General features: G+C 41.0%; 1 protein-coding gene across 1 annotated transcript; it reads left to right on the forward strand.

The window, feature by feature from the left end:
• The first annotated feature begins 1152 nt into the window (after positions 1-1152).
• Positions 1153-8045, forward strand: ccndbp1 (cyclin D-type binding-protein 1). The gene is made up of 6 exons (XM_034678405.1): positions 1153-1334; positions 3312-3371; positions 4048-4127; positions 5913-5994; positions 6123-6219; positions 7928-8045. Exons 1-6 carry the CDS (start codon positions 1247-1249, stop codon positions 8043-8045), a joined length of 525 nt encoding a protein of 174 aa, XP_034534296.1. The 5' UTR covers positions 1153-1246.
• Positions 8046-16127: the final 8082 nt, after the last annotated feature.

The following is a 16127-nucleotide window of genomic DNA, read 5'->3' on the forward strand; positions in this document are numbered from 1 at the left end:
TGTTCCCGCCTGTCAATCAAGTCAGCTGTGCCTCTCATTGGAAGACTCGTAATCTCAATATCTTTGAAATTGTGTTAGATAAAAATTCACCCCCCGGTACAGTGTGCCGATTGAGAAATGAGCTATCCAGATAAAGATAAAGTGCCAGGGAAGTAACACAGCTGAACCATACTGGATACAATACGTGTTCTAAAGTCAGAGTCAGTATCAGGTTGTGAGGCTCTGCTGATCCACTTCACTCCCACAGTTTGTGGAATGTGGTGACATAGATTATAAAGGGTACATGACAGACGCACGGACCAAGTACATCACCGTGAACTCAGCCAGCCGATGAAAAACCTCCATTGTAGTAGAGGGGTTTCAACCTGCAGGTGGCAGTCTCTCTCTACACACATTTTCAACAGAATTAATAAAAAAAATAATACTTTATGCTCAACTACTGGGATCAAGACCAAGATATTTGATTTTATTATTATTATTATTATTATTATCATTATTATTATTATTATTATTATTAACGTTATTATTATTATTATTATTATCATTATTGTTATTATTATTAACGTTATTATTATTATAATTATTATTATTATTATTATCATTATTATTATTAACGTTATTATTATTATTATTATTATTATTATTATTTTTTTTTTATTATCATTATTATTATTAACGTTATTATTATAATTATTATTATTATTATTATTATTATTAACGTTATTATTATTATTAGCATTATCATTATCATCATCATCATTATTATAATAATAATAATAATAATAATTAGTATTATTATCATTATCATTATCATTATTATTATTATTAATATTATATTTATTGTTATTGTTATTATTATTATTATTATTATTATTATTATTATTATTATTATGATTATTATTATTATTATTATTATTATTATTATTATTATTAGCATTATCATTATCATCATCATCATCATCATCATCATTATTATTATTATTATTATTATTATTATTATTATTATTATTATTATTATTATTATTATTATTCACATTTTAAAACCAGTGTATGATAAAACATGAAAACAGTTTCTGCCTGCAGTACATACTTTTTACCACAAGGCGTCACTGGCGCGTTTCTCTCCGGCTTGACTTCCTTGTGTTACCTCTACAATCGCCCCCCGGTCAACTTCCGGTCCAGTGTTGGTTCCACAACACGCATGTAGCCACCAGAATTAGCTGTGGGAAGACTCTTCTGTGGTAAAATGAGCGCTGATAATAGTGTTGTAAATTTCACCGTGCCTCTACGGAATCTGCTGAACTCCATCCAGTGCATTAGAGACAGAGTCAGAGGTACAGGACGTCTTTATTCAAGAGTGACGCAGCAGGAAGAGTTAGCCAGCTAGCTCCACGCACGTTAGCGTGTATGAGCTAAACATGCTAAACTTGAATTTAACATTGTTTATGTTTAATAACTCTCTGTTTGACTCCTCTTATTTTAATTAATGGTCGTTATTAAGTTTATTACAAAGAGTTGTTATTACCTGTGAGCTAAATTCATGCTATAGTGTCACATGTAAGCAGTTTGTTTGATTCAATTGTTTCTTGTAGTTTGTCAACAACTCTCCTGAAATCTCTAACAGCTTTATTTATTTACAGATTTTAATAAACCAGCTCTGTAACTCTTTAATTATTCAGACTTAATCATCAAAATTAAATCAGAAAAATACTTAAAATATTTCAACTTAAAGCTCCTGTGAGGAGTTTTTTTTGAGTGGTCATGAAATGGACTGAAATGAACAGTGATGCCTCTTTATGACCTAGAAAAGCAAACAAGATTGTTAGAAAAGGTATTGATAATTTCTGTTTTGTTATTTTAAAGCCTGAAATCGCTGTGAGAGGGTAGGTGTCAGATGAGGTGATTGACAGCACGTCAAGAAAAACCCCTTTTCTGCATTAAATGTTCTTAATGAGTGAAATGAGTGAAATAGTTGACTGTTAGTTGAAAGCAGGAGGAGATAACATAATTTACACATGTGCAGGGCAAAATAAGCAAGATCACTTAGTCCACAGGGGGGCGCCAAAGTCAACACAAAAAGAAAGTTCCTCACAGGAGCTTTAAATATATTAATAATAGAATATTTTAAATGTGTTTAATGTCGTATAAAAATACTGGAAAAATACATTCTTTAACGATATTCTATTTTTTAAGATACTCACAGAAATACTAATATATTGAAATAATAGCTTTAAATTGAAGAATAATTTAGCTTTAGTGAATTATGAGTCAAATAATAATGTAAACAAACCAAATTTGTACAGTGTTGTCAATAATTTATTGTAAGTAAATATTACACCACAACCACAGCAGCCTTTTGTAATGTTTAAGCCTGCACTTATTCACATCATAGGTGAATAATCTGTTTATTATATTTTACATATTGATTTTTGCATGATTTAAAAGTCTAAAACAGATATTTAAAACAGAGACAAGAAGCATTATTTAAAATTTGATGCTGTTTTATTTTCCACCATTCGACTGACGGCTCATATTAAAGCTTCTTTGAGCTGAAGCAATTTTTTGGGACTAATGTCAGTGATTTTAAATGTGCAGAGAAGCTTTCTTAAAGCTGCTGTGAGGAACTTTTGATTTATATCAATTTAGGCGCCCCATTGTGGACAAAGTGATACCTCTTATCTCTTCTTCTGTACATGCAAAAGTAGTGTTTTCAACAAAAACCTCACCCTGCTGTCTTCTAACACCCAGATGTATCACTCAATGTGATTATTTGCCATGAAAACAGCTGAAAAAGGGTGTTTCTAAAGCCAAATGTCAATCATGTGGTGTGACACCTACCCTCCTCTGAGTGGTTTAAGGCTTTAAAAATGACAACAGAGAAGATCAGTGTTGTTGTTTATGGTTTTCTTTGCTTTTGAAGATCATAAAGAGACATCAGTGTTGGTTGCAGTCTGTTTCTCAGCTGGTGAAAAACTCCTCATAGTGCCTTTAAGAAGCCTTAGTGTCAATCTATTTTTTACATTTTTCCCTTCAACATTTAATTAGAGTGTTTGTCTTTTAATAATAACAATACATTTAATATTCATTTTATTTCAGAATACTCAAAGCCACTTTACAGATCATAAAAGCACACACTAAAAGAAACAACTCAGAAAAACAATGGTTGTAAAAATCATCAACAGTTAAAAGCCAGCTGGAGTTTGAATGTGAGGCGGTCAGTGCGGTCATGAACGTGCTTTGGGAGAGAGTTCAAAGTTTAATGCAACTTGTAGAAGAAGATCTCTCTCATATTATTATATTTCCCTCCACAGACGGAGAGTCCAATGAGTCTGATGGAGCGTTCAACCTCTCCAACTTCTGGGACACTCTGAGTGAGTATCAATCAATCAATCAATCAATCAATCTATCTTTATTTGTACAGCGCCAAATCACAACAAACGTTATCTCAAGCATTTTAAAAACAGAGCAGGTCTAGACCACTCTATGTCAAATTATGAACAGAGACCCAACACCAAGACAGGGTAAGACTCAGTCTGACCCCACCTTAATCCATCATGAGCATTGCACATCGCAGTATTTAGCAAGTTACAGTGGAGAGGAAAAACTTCCTTTAACAGGCAGAAACCTCCAGCAGGACCAGACTCATGTTAGACAGCCATCATGCCTCGACTGAGTTGGGTCTGGAAAGACAGATAGAGGGGAGTAAGAGAGAGAGGTGATAGTGAGTATAGTATAGAGAGTATAGCTTATCATGACTGCCATCACATTTCCTTTCCTTCTTTCATTTCTTTATTGTCGTATTCATTCATGGATGCTAAATTTCACCTTAGATGGATGCTTTAATGTAAATAACGTGTTTTATAATTCCTACATTCATCAAAAATCCAACGTATGCATTTCCAGCTTGACGTTATTTCCAAGACCGTCCTCATAACAAGTCCTAGTTCATGCATAAACAAATCCAGCTGCTATTAAAATAAATATCCAGATTAAAGCTCTTTATTATGATATTTTAACGTGATGCACGACTCTCTCCTCTGTCCTCAGGCCAGGCAGTGAAGGCGGTGTCCCAGGAAGCTACAAAACTCAGCCTGGCCTTCTCCAAACCTCCGCTGCCTTCACAGCAGGTCAGGTTACTTCTTTAGAAAACAAAGTGCGGGTTGGTCTCTGGAGAAGTCTTGTTAATCAGTTTATGTTGATTTACAATGTTACAATGTTAAAATGTCATTTAGCAGACGCTTTTATCCAAAGCGACGTACATACGAGAACAAGAACAACACAAGCAAAGATCTAGACAAGAGGAAACAAGATCAGTAAGAGGAACAAAGAGCTTCAAGTCCATTTGGGTGCAGGTACTGCCAAGCAGTGTAAAGGCAATGCACAAAGTAAATAAGGAACATCTACAATGAAGCAACCAAACCATTTAAGACCTTCCATTATCATCATCAACAATTAACATCACCACAATAATGACCAAAGTACCAAGTGCTGGGTCACTCCAGACCTGAACACAGAGTCCCAGAGTAGAGCAGGACAGTGTGAGTCAACTGTAGCTGGAAGACATGATCTGTCACTGGGGACAACAGTGGAGAACAGTCTAGCTAAGTGCATAGTGCTTCCTAAAGAGCTGGGTCTTTAGCTGTCTTTGGAAAGTAGAGAGGGACTCTGCAGATCGAATGGAGTTGGCCAATTCATTCCACCATTTAGGGACAACAGAAGAGAAGAGTCCAGCTAGTGATTTTGAGGCCTTGTGTGCTGGAAGCACTAGGTGCTTTTCAGAGGCTGAGCGTAGCGGGCGAGAAGGGCAGTAGACCTGGATGAGGGGTTCCAGGTAAACTGGAGCGGTTTTGGTTCCTGCTTTGTAAGTCATGATTAGAGTTTTGTATCTGATGCGAGCTGCAACTGGAAGCCAGTGTAGCTGCATGAGCAGGGGAGTGACATGAGCTGTCTTAAGGCTGATTTATACTTCTGCGTCTAACTGACGGCGTAGCCTACGCCGTAGGTCTGCGTAGCTCCCGTACCTACGCAGAGGCCTACGCACGTAGCTGACGTGCACCTCCTCCAAAATGTAACTCCGCGTAGAGCCGACGCAGACCGCAAGCCCTGTGATTGGTCCGCTCGGCGGCTTTGTCTTTCCCGCATTCACAGCACTTCCGGGATCCCGGACATCGGCCACACATCGGCCGTGTATTTCATCTCCTCCTCTCTATTCTTCATGTAATCATGTCTGTACGATAAACAGCAACATGTATCAGCTGTAGATTAGCATAACACGCTCTGAATTGATGTGGAAAAGTAAACAGAGATCGTAGCGGGCCGGAAGTAGGAGACCGGCTATCAGAGAGACCGCACTGCCCTCAGGCGTTTCGGCGGAGAATTACTGCGCGACACGGACACACCGACGCAGAAGTATGTGGGGCTCATGTCCGCGTCAGCCCCTGCTGCGTAGGGCGACGCAGAAGTATAAATCAGCCTTTAGGCTGGTTGAAGACCAGACGTGCTGCTGCTGCGTTCTGGATCATCTGCAGAGGTTTAACTGTGAATGCAGGGAGGCCTGCCAGTAGAGAGTTGCAGTAGTCAATGCGTGACATTACAAGAGCTTGAACCAGGAGCTGTGTTGCGTGTTCTGTCAGGTAGGGTCTGATCCTCTTGATGTTATAGAGGGAAAAACGGCAGGACCGAGCAATCGAGGCAACATGAACCCTGAAGGTTAGCTGGTCATCGATCATGACACCCAGATTTCGGGCAGACTTAGTGGGCATGAGGTTTTGTGATCCAAACTGGATATTGATCTGTGGGTCCACAGTGGGACTGGCTGGAATGATAATAAGCTCAGTCTTGGACAGATTTATCACAAATTAAACACAAGTATCTGAGAGAAATCAGTTTTTGTCTTTCTCTCTTTCCTGCAGGATGTAGAGAAGTTATCAGAGTCCATGATGAAGAGTGTCCTGACTCTGTCCACAGTGTACTACTGGCTGCCCAAGAGTCAAGGTAACAATACTGTGAAATCAGATACAATGTCACGTCTATCTCTGACTTCCTCTGTGACTGAAAGAAGACCTTTAGCAGCATCCTGACGTCCGTCTCTGTCTCTCTGTTGTCTCCTCTTTGTGTCTCAGGAATCAGTCTGCGTCGACAAATCAGGGACGCCACGGTCGAGGTTTTGGAGGGAGTCACGCAGCTTCTGGACGTCGTACTGAGCTCGCCTCTACAGGGGTACAATGCACACACACACACACACACACACACACAGAGTTTTAATCTCTGTTTACAGATTCTACATAAAAGGGTTGCTCTGGTTTCTGCACCAGTAGAATCGCCCAATCATATTTATGCAGGCTTTGATGTTTGCAGGAAAAACTGCCTGTGTGGAGAGCAAAAGCAGGCAGAATGCACATTTAGCTCACCTCGTCTTCTCCGAACAAGCCTTCCTCCAGATGCCCCAAACAATCGGAAAGGGGATTCATCAGAGAAAATGACTTTACCCCAGTCCTCAGCAGTCCAGTCCCTGTACCTTCTGCAGAATATCAGTCTGTCCCTGATGTTTTTACTGGAGAGAAGTGGCTTCTTTGCTGCCCTCCTTGACACCAGGCCTTCCTCCAAAAGTCTTGGCCTCACTGTGCGTGCAGATGCACTCACACCTGCCTGCTGCCATTCCTGAGCAAGCTCTGCACTGGTGGTGGCCCGATCCCGCAGCTGTAACACCTTCAGGAGACGGTCCTGGTGCTTGCTGGACTTTCTTGGGCGCCCTGGAGCCTGTTTGGCAACAATTGAACCTCTCTCCTTGAAGTTCTTGATAATTGGATAGACGGTTGACTGAGGTGCAATCTTACTCGCTGCTATAAACTTCCCTGTTAGGCCCTTTTTGTGCAATGCATGATGGCTGCACGTGTTTCCTTGCAGGTAACCATGGCTAACAGATGAGGAACAATGGTGTCATGCACCATCTTCCTTTTAAAGTGTCCAGTCACTCAATCATGACAGATTGATCGCCAGCCTTGTCCTCATCAACACCCACACCTGTGTTAATGTGTGTGACACCTGTGTGTCATTGAAATGATGTTAGCTGGTCCTTTTGTGGCAGGGCTGAAATGCAGTGGAAATGTGTTTTTGGTGATAAAGTTCATTTTCAAGGCAAAGAGGGACTTTGCAATGAATTGCAGTTGAGCTGATCACTCCTCATAACATTCTGGAGTATATGCAAATTGCCATTATAAAAACTGAAACAGCAGACTTTGTGAAAATGAATAGTTGTGTCATTCTCAAAACTTTTGGCCATGACTGTAAAATAAGTCCTCTCTCAGCTCCATAGGTTCTGATATATTTAAGATGAGATATCTGTCGTGACAGTTTTCATATAAAAATCATCATATTTTTGGAGCTTTTTGCCTTTATTTGACAGGACAGCTGAAGAGAGACAGGAAATATGAGGAGTAGAGAGCGGGGGAAGACGTGCAGGAAAGGGTTTACCGGTCGGGAATCAAACCGGAGACCCCTGCAACGAGGACTGTAGCCTCTTTACGTGGGACGCTTGGACCACTAGGCCACCAGCGCCCATGCATATTTTTTCTTGAGTTCACGGTCATGGCATTAAACATTTAAAGTATAGCATTAAAAAGCATTGAATTTGACCGTCTGATTTCTGCAGAAACCCTGTCATCTTTATCTTCACGCATGTGCTGCTGAAAAACTTGATCCAACATTGTGTTAGAGTCCCAGGTGTAATTTTTCATCTCTGAACAATAGAAGAGAAATAAAATGACACAAACTTCTGTAATGATACCCTGAACTTCAAGAGGTTTGTTGTTTTTGTGTCCAATTTTTTATAAAAACCTGTTTGTGTGGGTATCATTTTACAAGCTTCTCTGGAGTATGAGATTCACCCTCCCTCTCCTCCTCGTTCCCTTCATTCTCTCTCCTCCAGTCTGACCCAGGAACAGCTGACATCGACAGGAGGCGTGTGGTTGTCCTGCGACCGCTTTGCCCAGCTGCCAAAAGGTCAGAAAACTCAACAGTCTTTATATTTACCTGTAGAAAGTTAAAGTAGAGGTAAAGATGTTGACGGTAGACCAGTGGCATCAGGGGAATAAACTGCAGCCTGCAGGTGGCGACGTTGTGCTGCACCCTGCTGTTAATCCGCACCACAGCAGGATCGTGACAGCAGGATTTAGCATCCGTGTCAGTCTGTTGATTAAATCAGACGCACGGTTTCATGATTTCCTCCTGATGTGACTCTGCTTTTATTTCTAGGAGGATTTGAATGTGAGTGTAGTCATAAAAAACTCAAAGAATAATTAAAGTATCAAACTCAAACTTTAAAGGTGACATATCATGCAAAATTGACTTTATAATGGTTCTCTACCTGAAATATGTGTCCCTGTCTACAAACCCCCCGAGAATGAAAAGAATCCATTCTGCCCCTGTTCTGATTTCTCCACCTTTCTGTAAATGTGTGCTGAAACCAGCCGTTTCAGACTTCAGTGTGTTTGTTACGTAACAACAATATCCGGTCTGTAACAGGAAGTCAGAGCTCGGAGCTTGTTCAGCCCATAGACTGTATAAAATACAACTCAACCCCTCCTCCGTTTTTCATTCCCTGCACACATGTGTGCTAACAAGGAGCTTAGGAGGGAGGCATGCTAGTTGTAGGCTGTCTTAATAAACACAAAGGTCGCTTTGACTCCCCACGTCTGCAGATTTGAAGATCTAGTGGATGATTTTTATTTATAATGGATAAGTGCTAGCGCTAGTTAGCATAGCCACATAGCTACATGTTCGTAGCTGTGTCCCAAGACACACGTCGACATGCTGACAAATAAAACAACAAGAAACACTAAATCTGTGACCAATCCTTCAGAAAAGGTCCTGCTGCAGGCGCCTCTCCGTCAGGATCAGATTCAGAGGGTTGAAGTAACGCGGGTCTGTGAGCAGCCGTGTATATTCAGCCAACATGTAAACATTAGATCAACATGCTGGACAGCCGAGGCCACACCCACTTCCTGAGGGGGCGTGGTCAGAGAGAAAACAGACTGTTCTGAGGAGGACTGAAGAAGAGGGTTTTTCAGGCAGACCAAAATCTGATTTCAAAGTGTTTTTTTGAGCATAAACTTTAAAGACATGTTTTGGGGACCTCTTAGACCAATATATGTTGATGAAAAAAGCATGATATGTCACCTTTAACTAAACTTAATCAAAGGGTCACTGATGCACCGTGGGGATGTGATGTACGCTCAGCGGTTTTCAATGGTTTATTTCTGATGGCAAGCAAGCAAACAAAAAGGAACAAAGAAAATCACGGCTCCTGCTGCCTCTCTTGCGCTGGTAAAAAACCATAGGCCCACCCAGGTGCATGCCGGCCTTCTGCCACCTACCTACCTAAATAACCTCCGGTGCCCACAGTTTGTAATTACCAAAGAAACAAAAACAAACAAAAGAAATACTAAACATACAAAAAAATCTAAATATACTAAACAAATGACTAGTAAAAAATATAACCCCAAAAATCTAACTTAAATGAGTTATAAAAAGAAAAGTTTAGATAAATCTAACAACTAATACTACAAACAAAATAAACAACTAAATACAAAAAATAAACAAATAGCTCCAACATTGAGGTTTGTCTTAGAGCAGGGGTGTCAAACTCAAATACACAGAGGGCCAAAATAAAGAAATCGGTGCAAGTCAAGGGCCGGACTGGTTTAATGTTTAATGCAAAACTTATTGAAATGAACTTATTGCACATATTGAACATTGAATTAGCAAAGCTTAAGTTTTTGCCTATAAACATTTAAAAAATGAAAAATATGTTGCATTCATTTCTTATTGCTCAATCTGCAGCTTATCTAATGAATGAGTTTTACTCATTTCTTTTGAAAATATTTTTCCACAGGCCAACAACATTAGAAAAAAAAAATCTGCAAAGCAAAACCAAAAATGCCCTGTGGTGGTGAGAAAAAGTGCAAAAAGGAAACATATTAAAGCTCAGTCTGCTGCTCTGTGATGCACACTAGTCTAAGATACTCAGCACATCATCTTGGATGCAAGTTCATCAATGTTTGGGGTCAGGCTCTGAGCTGAGGAAATCCTCAGGATACTCAACTCAACTTTATTTATAAAGCACTTTAAGAACAACAGCAGTTGGACACAAAGTGCTGTACAGAAACATAATGGATAAAAACAAACAATAAAATCATAAAATCAATAAGAACAATAAGATAAAATAAAGTTGAAAAATAAAAATAAAAATAAAAAGGCACTGAAACAAGAGCAGGGTCCCATGCTGAGTCGAAAGCCAGGGAATAAAAATGGGTTTTAAGACGAGTTTTAAAAGTGGACAGTGAGGGGGCTTGTCTGACGGCTAAAGGAAGATCGTTCCACAGTTTGGGTGCAGCGACAGAAAAAGCCCTATCCCCCCTGAGCTTCCGCTTGGACCTCGGTACCTCCAGGAGCAGCTGATCAGCTGACCTGAGGCACCGAGCAGGGGCGTAGAGATGGATCAGCTCAGAGAGGTAGGGCGGGGCGAGACCATTTAAAGATTTAAAAACAAATAAAATAATCTTAAAATGGACTCTAAAATGCACAGGCAACCAATGGAGGGAGGCTAAAATGGGCGTTATGTGCTCCCTTTCACGTGCTCCAATTAAAAGGCGAGCGGCTGCATTCTGGACCAACTGGAGACGTGCGAGGGAGGACTGACTGATTCCTAAATAAAGTGCATTGCAGTAATCCAGCCGGGATGTGACAAAGGCATGGATTACTGTTTCAAAGTGCTGTCGTGCAAGGAAAGGCTTCACCTTTGCCAGCTGCCTAATGTGAAAAAAGCTGGACTTTACTATAGAGCTGATCTGCTGATCCATCTTAAAATCACTGTCAAGCTTAAAACCCAAGTTTGAGACTTTCCACTTAAAATAGACGGCCAAAGGGCCCAGATCAACCGGAGGGAGTTCACAGGGGCCACTGGGACCAAACACCATTACTTCTGTCTTTTTTTCATTGAAGTTTAGGAAGTTCAAAGCCATCCATGCTTTGATGTCTTCAAGGCACGCAAGAAGTGGTGAGAGGGAAAAGGCATTTTTCTTTTTCAGCTGCACATATATTTGACTGTCATCAGCGTAGCAGTGGAAGGAGATGCCATGCTTTCTCAGGATGGAACCCAGAGGCAGTAGATACAGTGAGAACAGCAGTGGACCTAGGATAGAGTGAAGGTGTTCATCAGTAAGACGACTCCTGTGAGATGTTTAGTTTAAAGGTGACATATCATGCAAAATTGACTTTTTAATGGTTCTTTACCTGAAATCTGTGTCCCTGTCTACAAACCCCCCGAGAATGAAAAAAATCCATTCTGCCCCTGTTCTGATTTCTCCACCTTTCTGTAAATGTGTGTGAAACCAGCCGTTTCAGACTTCCGTGTTTTTGTTACGTAACAACAATATCCGGTGTGTCACGGAGTCAGAGCTCGGAGCTTGTTCAGCCCATAGACTGTATAAAATACAACTCAACCCCTCCTCCGTTTTTCATTCCCTGCACACACGTGTGCTAACAAGGAGCTTAGGAGGGAGGCATGCTAGTTGTAGGCTGTCTTAATAAACACAAAGGTCGCTTTGACTCCCCGCGTCTGCAGATTTGAAGATCTAGTGGATGATTTTTATTTGTCATGGATAAGTGCTAGCGCTAATTAGCATAGCCACATAGCTATATGTTCGTAGCTGTAGCTGTAGCTGTAGCTGTAGCTGTGTACCAAGACACACGTCGACATACTGACAAATAAAACAACAAGAAACACTAAATCTGTGACCAATCCTTCATAAAAGGTCCTGCTGCCTTTCTGGCAGAGGTCGGTTTTACTCCCCACGTCTGCAGATTTGAAGATCTAGTGGATGATTTTTATTTATCATGGATAAGTGCTAGAGCTAGTTAGCATAGCCACATAGCTACATGTTCGTAGCTGTGTACCAAGACACACGTCTACATACTGATAAATAAAACAACAAGAAACACTAAATCTGTGACCAATCGTTCAGAAAGGTCCTGCTACAGGCGCCTCTCCATCAGGATCAGATTCAGAGGGTTGAAGTAACGCGATCTCTGAGCAGCCGTGTATATTCAGCCAACATGTAAACATTAGATCAACGTGCTGGAGAGCCGAGGCACATCCACTTCCTGAGGGGGCGTGGTCAGAGAGAAAACAGAGTGTTCTGAGGAGGACTGAAGAAGAGGGTTTTTCAGGCAGACCGAAATCTGATTTCAAAGTGTTTTTTTGAGCATAAACTTTAAAGACATGTTTTGGGGACCTCTTAGACCAATATATGTTGATGAAAGAAGCGTGATATGTCACCTTTAAGTAAACTTAATCAAAGGGTCACTGATGCACCGTGGGGATGTGATGTACGCTCAGCGGTTTTCAATGGTTTATTTCTGATGGCAAGCAAGCAAACAAAAAGGAACAAAGAAACTCACAGCTCCTGCTGCCTCTCTTGCGCTGGTAAAAAACCATAGGCCCACCCAGGTGCATGCCAGCCTTCTGCCACCTACCTACCTAAATAACCTCCGGTGCCCACAATTTCTAATTACCAAAGAAACAAAAACAAACAAAAGAAATACTAAACATACAAAAAAATCTAAATATACTAAACAAATGACTAGTAAAAAATATAACCCCAAAAATCTAACTTAAATGAGTTATAAAAAGAAAAGTTTAGATAAATCTAACAACTAATACTACAAACTAAATAAACAACTAAATACAAAAAATAAACAAATAGCTCCAACATTGAGGTTTGTCTTAGAGCAGGGGTGTCAAACTCAAATACACAGAGGGCCAAAATAAAGAAATCGGTGCAAGTCAAGGGCCGGACTGGTTGAATGTTTAATGCAAAACTTATTGAAATGAACTTATTGCACATATTGAACATTGAACTAGCAAAGCTTAAGTTATTGCTATAAACATTTAAAAAATGAAAAATATGTTGCATTCATTTCTTATTGCTCAATCTGCAGCTTATCTAATGAATGAGCTTTACTCATTTCTTATGAAAATATTTTTCCACAGGCCAACAACATTAGAAAAAAAAAATTCTGCAAAGCAAAACCAAAAATGCCCTGTGGTGGTGAGAAAAAGTGCAAAAAGGAAACATATTTCAGCTCAGTCTGCTGCTCTGTGATGCACACTAGTCTAAGACAGATACTCAGCATCTCATCTTGGATACAAGTTCATCAATGTTTGGGGTCAGGCTCTGAGCTGAGGAAATCCTCAGGATACTCAACTCAACTCAACTTTATTTATAAAGCACTTTAAGAACAACAGCAGTTGGACACAAAGTGCTGTACAGAAACATAATGGATAAAAACGAACAATAAAATCATAAAATCAATAAGAACAATAAGATAAAATAAAAATAAAAATAAAAAGGCACTGAAACAAGAGCAGGGTCTCATGCTGAGTCGAAAGCCAGGGAATAAAAATGGGTTTTAAGACGAGTTTTAAAAGTGGACAGTGAGGAGGTTTGTCTGACGGCTAAAGGAAGATCGTTCCACAGTTTGGGAGCAGCGACAGAAAAAGCCCTATCCCCCCTGAGCTTCCTCTTGGACCTCGGTACCTCCAGGAGCAGCTGATCAGCTGACCTGAGGCACCGAACAGGGGCGTAGAGATGGATCAGCTCAGAGAGGTAGGGCGGGGCGAGAACATTTAAAGATTAAAAAACAAATAAAAGAATCTTAAAATGGACTCTAAAATGCACAGGCAACCAGTGGAGGGAGGCTAAAATGGGCGTTATGTGCTCCCTTTTACGTGCTCCAATTAAAAGGCGAGCGGCTGCATTCTGGACCAACTGGAGACGTGCGAGGGAGGACTGACTGATTCCTAAATAAAGTGCATTGCAGTAATCCAGCCGGGATGTGACAAAGGCATGGATTACTGTTTCAAAGTGCTGTCGTGCAAGGAAAGGCTTCACCTTTGCCAGCTGCCTAATGTGAAAAAAGCTGGACTTTACTATAGAGCTGATCTGCTGATCCATCTTAAAATCACTGTCAAGCTTAAAACCCAAGTTTGAGACTTTCGACTTAAAATAGACGGCCAAAGGGCCCAGATCAACCGGAGGGACTTCACAAGGGCCACTGGGACCAAACACCATTACTTCTTTCTTTTTTTCATTGAAGTTTAGGAAGTTCAAAGCCATCCATGCTTTGATGTCTTCAAGGCACGCAAGAAGTGGTGAGAGGGAAAGGGCATTTTTCTTTTTCAGCGGCACATATATTTGACTGTCATCAGCGTAGCAGTGGAAGGAGATGCCATGCTTTCTCAGGATGGAACCCAGAGGCAGTAGATACAGTGAGAACAGCAGTGGACCTAGGATAGAGTGAAGGTGTTCATCAGTAAGACGACTCCTGTGAGATGTTTAGTTTAAAGGTGACATATCATGCAAAATGGACTTTTTAATGGTTCTTTACCTGAAATATGTGTCCCTGGCATGTCTACAAACCCCCCGAGAATGAAAAAAATCCATTCTGCCCCTGTTCTGATTTCTACACCTTTCTGTAAATGTGTGTGAAACGAGCCGTTTCAGACTTCAGTGTTTTTGTTACGTAACAACAATATCCGGTCTGTAACGGAGTCAGAGCTCGGAGCTTGTTCAGCCCATAGATTGTATAAAATACAACTCAACCCCTCCTCCATTTTTCATTCCCTGCACACATGTGTGCTAACAAGGAGCTTAGGAGGGAGGCATGCTAGTTGTAGGCTGTCTTAATAAACACAAAGGTCGGTTTTACTCCCCGCGTCTGCAGATTTGAAGATGTAGTGGATGATTTTTATTTGTCATGGATAAGTGCTAGCGCTAATTAGCATAGCCACATAGCTATATGTTCGTAGCTGTAGCTGTAGCTGTGTACCAAGACACACGTCTACATACTGACAAATAAAACAACAAGAAACACTAAATCTGTGACCAATCCTTCATAAAAGGTCCCGCTGTCTTTCTGGCAGAGGTCGGTTTTACTCCCCACGTCTGCAGATTTGAAGATCTAGTGGATGATTTTTATTTATCATGGATAAGTGCTAGAGCTAGTTAGCATAGCCACATAGCTACATGTTCGTAGCTGTGTACCAAGACACACGTCTACATACTGATAAATAAAACAACAAGAAACACTAAATCTGTGACCAATCCTTCAGAAAGGTCCTGCTACAGGCGCCTCTCCGTCAGGATCAGATTCTGGATCAGATTCAGAGGGTTGAAGTAACGCGGGTCTGTGAGCAGCCGTGTATATTCAGCCAACATGTAAACATTAGATCAACGTGCTGGAGAGCTGAGGCACATCCACTTCCTGAGGGGGCGTGGTCAGAGAGAAAACAGACTGTTCTGAGGAGGACTGAAGAAGAGGGTTTTTCAGGCAGACCAGAATCTGATTTCAAAGTGTTTTTTTGAGCATAAACTTTAAAGACATGTTTTGGGGACCTCTTAGACCAATATATGTTGATGAAAAAAGCGTGATATGTCCCCTTTAACTTCATCAAAGAGAACAGTTGTTCACACAGGTAGTTTGGCAGCACGGAAAATGGCTCAAGTTTTCTTGCAGCATCTGCGTCTCCCACAGGCGCAGCTTGGTTTTAAAAGCCCTCACTGCAGCGTACATGTCTGTGAGTCCTCGGCCCCGCCCCTGAAGCTGCAGGTTGAGCGCAGTGAGATGGCTCGTGATGTCACACAGAAACTTTGTATCGTGGAGCTCTGTTGTGTCTTTCCCTTTGCTCTCCATGAACTGACAGATCTCCTCACGCAACTCGAAACACCTTTACAGCACTTCTCCTTGGCTCAGCCATCGCACCTCTGTGTGATGGAGCAAGTCACCATATTCTGAACCCAGCTCCTCCAGAAAAGACTTGAACTGGCGCTGATTTAAACCTATGGCTCTTATGAAGTTAACTGCTCGTGTTATGGTGCTCATCACATGGTCCATTTTCAAGGCTTTGCCACACAGTGATTCCTGATGTATGATGCAGTGATAACCTGTCAGCTCACCTGCGCTGATTTCCTCCCAGTCCTGCACACTAATCCACTCTTTTGCCTGCACTTCACGGACGCTCAATCCGTCGTCTGTCCCACACGTTTATCCCAAGGCAGCCTCATTTC

This window comes from Notolabrus celidotus, unplaced genomic scaffold, assembly GCF_009762535.1.
Source record: "Notolabrus celidotus isolate fNotCel1 unplaced genomic scaffold, fNotCel1.pri scaffold_145_arrow_ctg1, whole genome shotgun sequence".
Classification (NCBI taxonomy): Eukaryota; Metazoa; Chordata; class Actinopteri; order Labriformes; family Labridae; genus Notolabrus; species Notolabrus celidotus.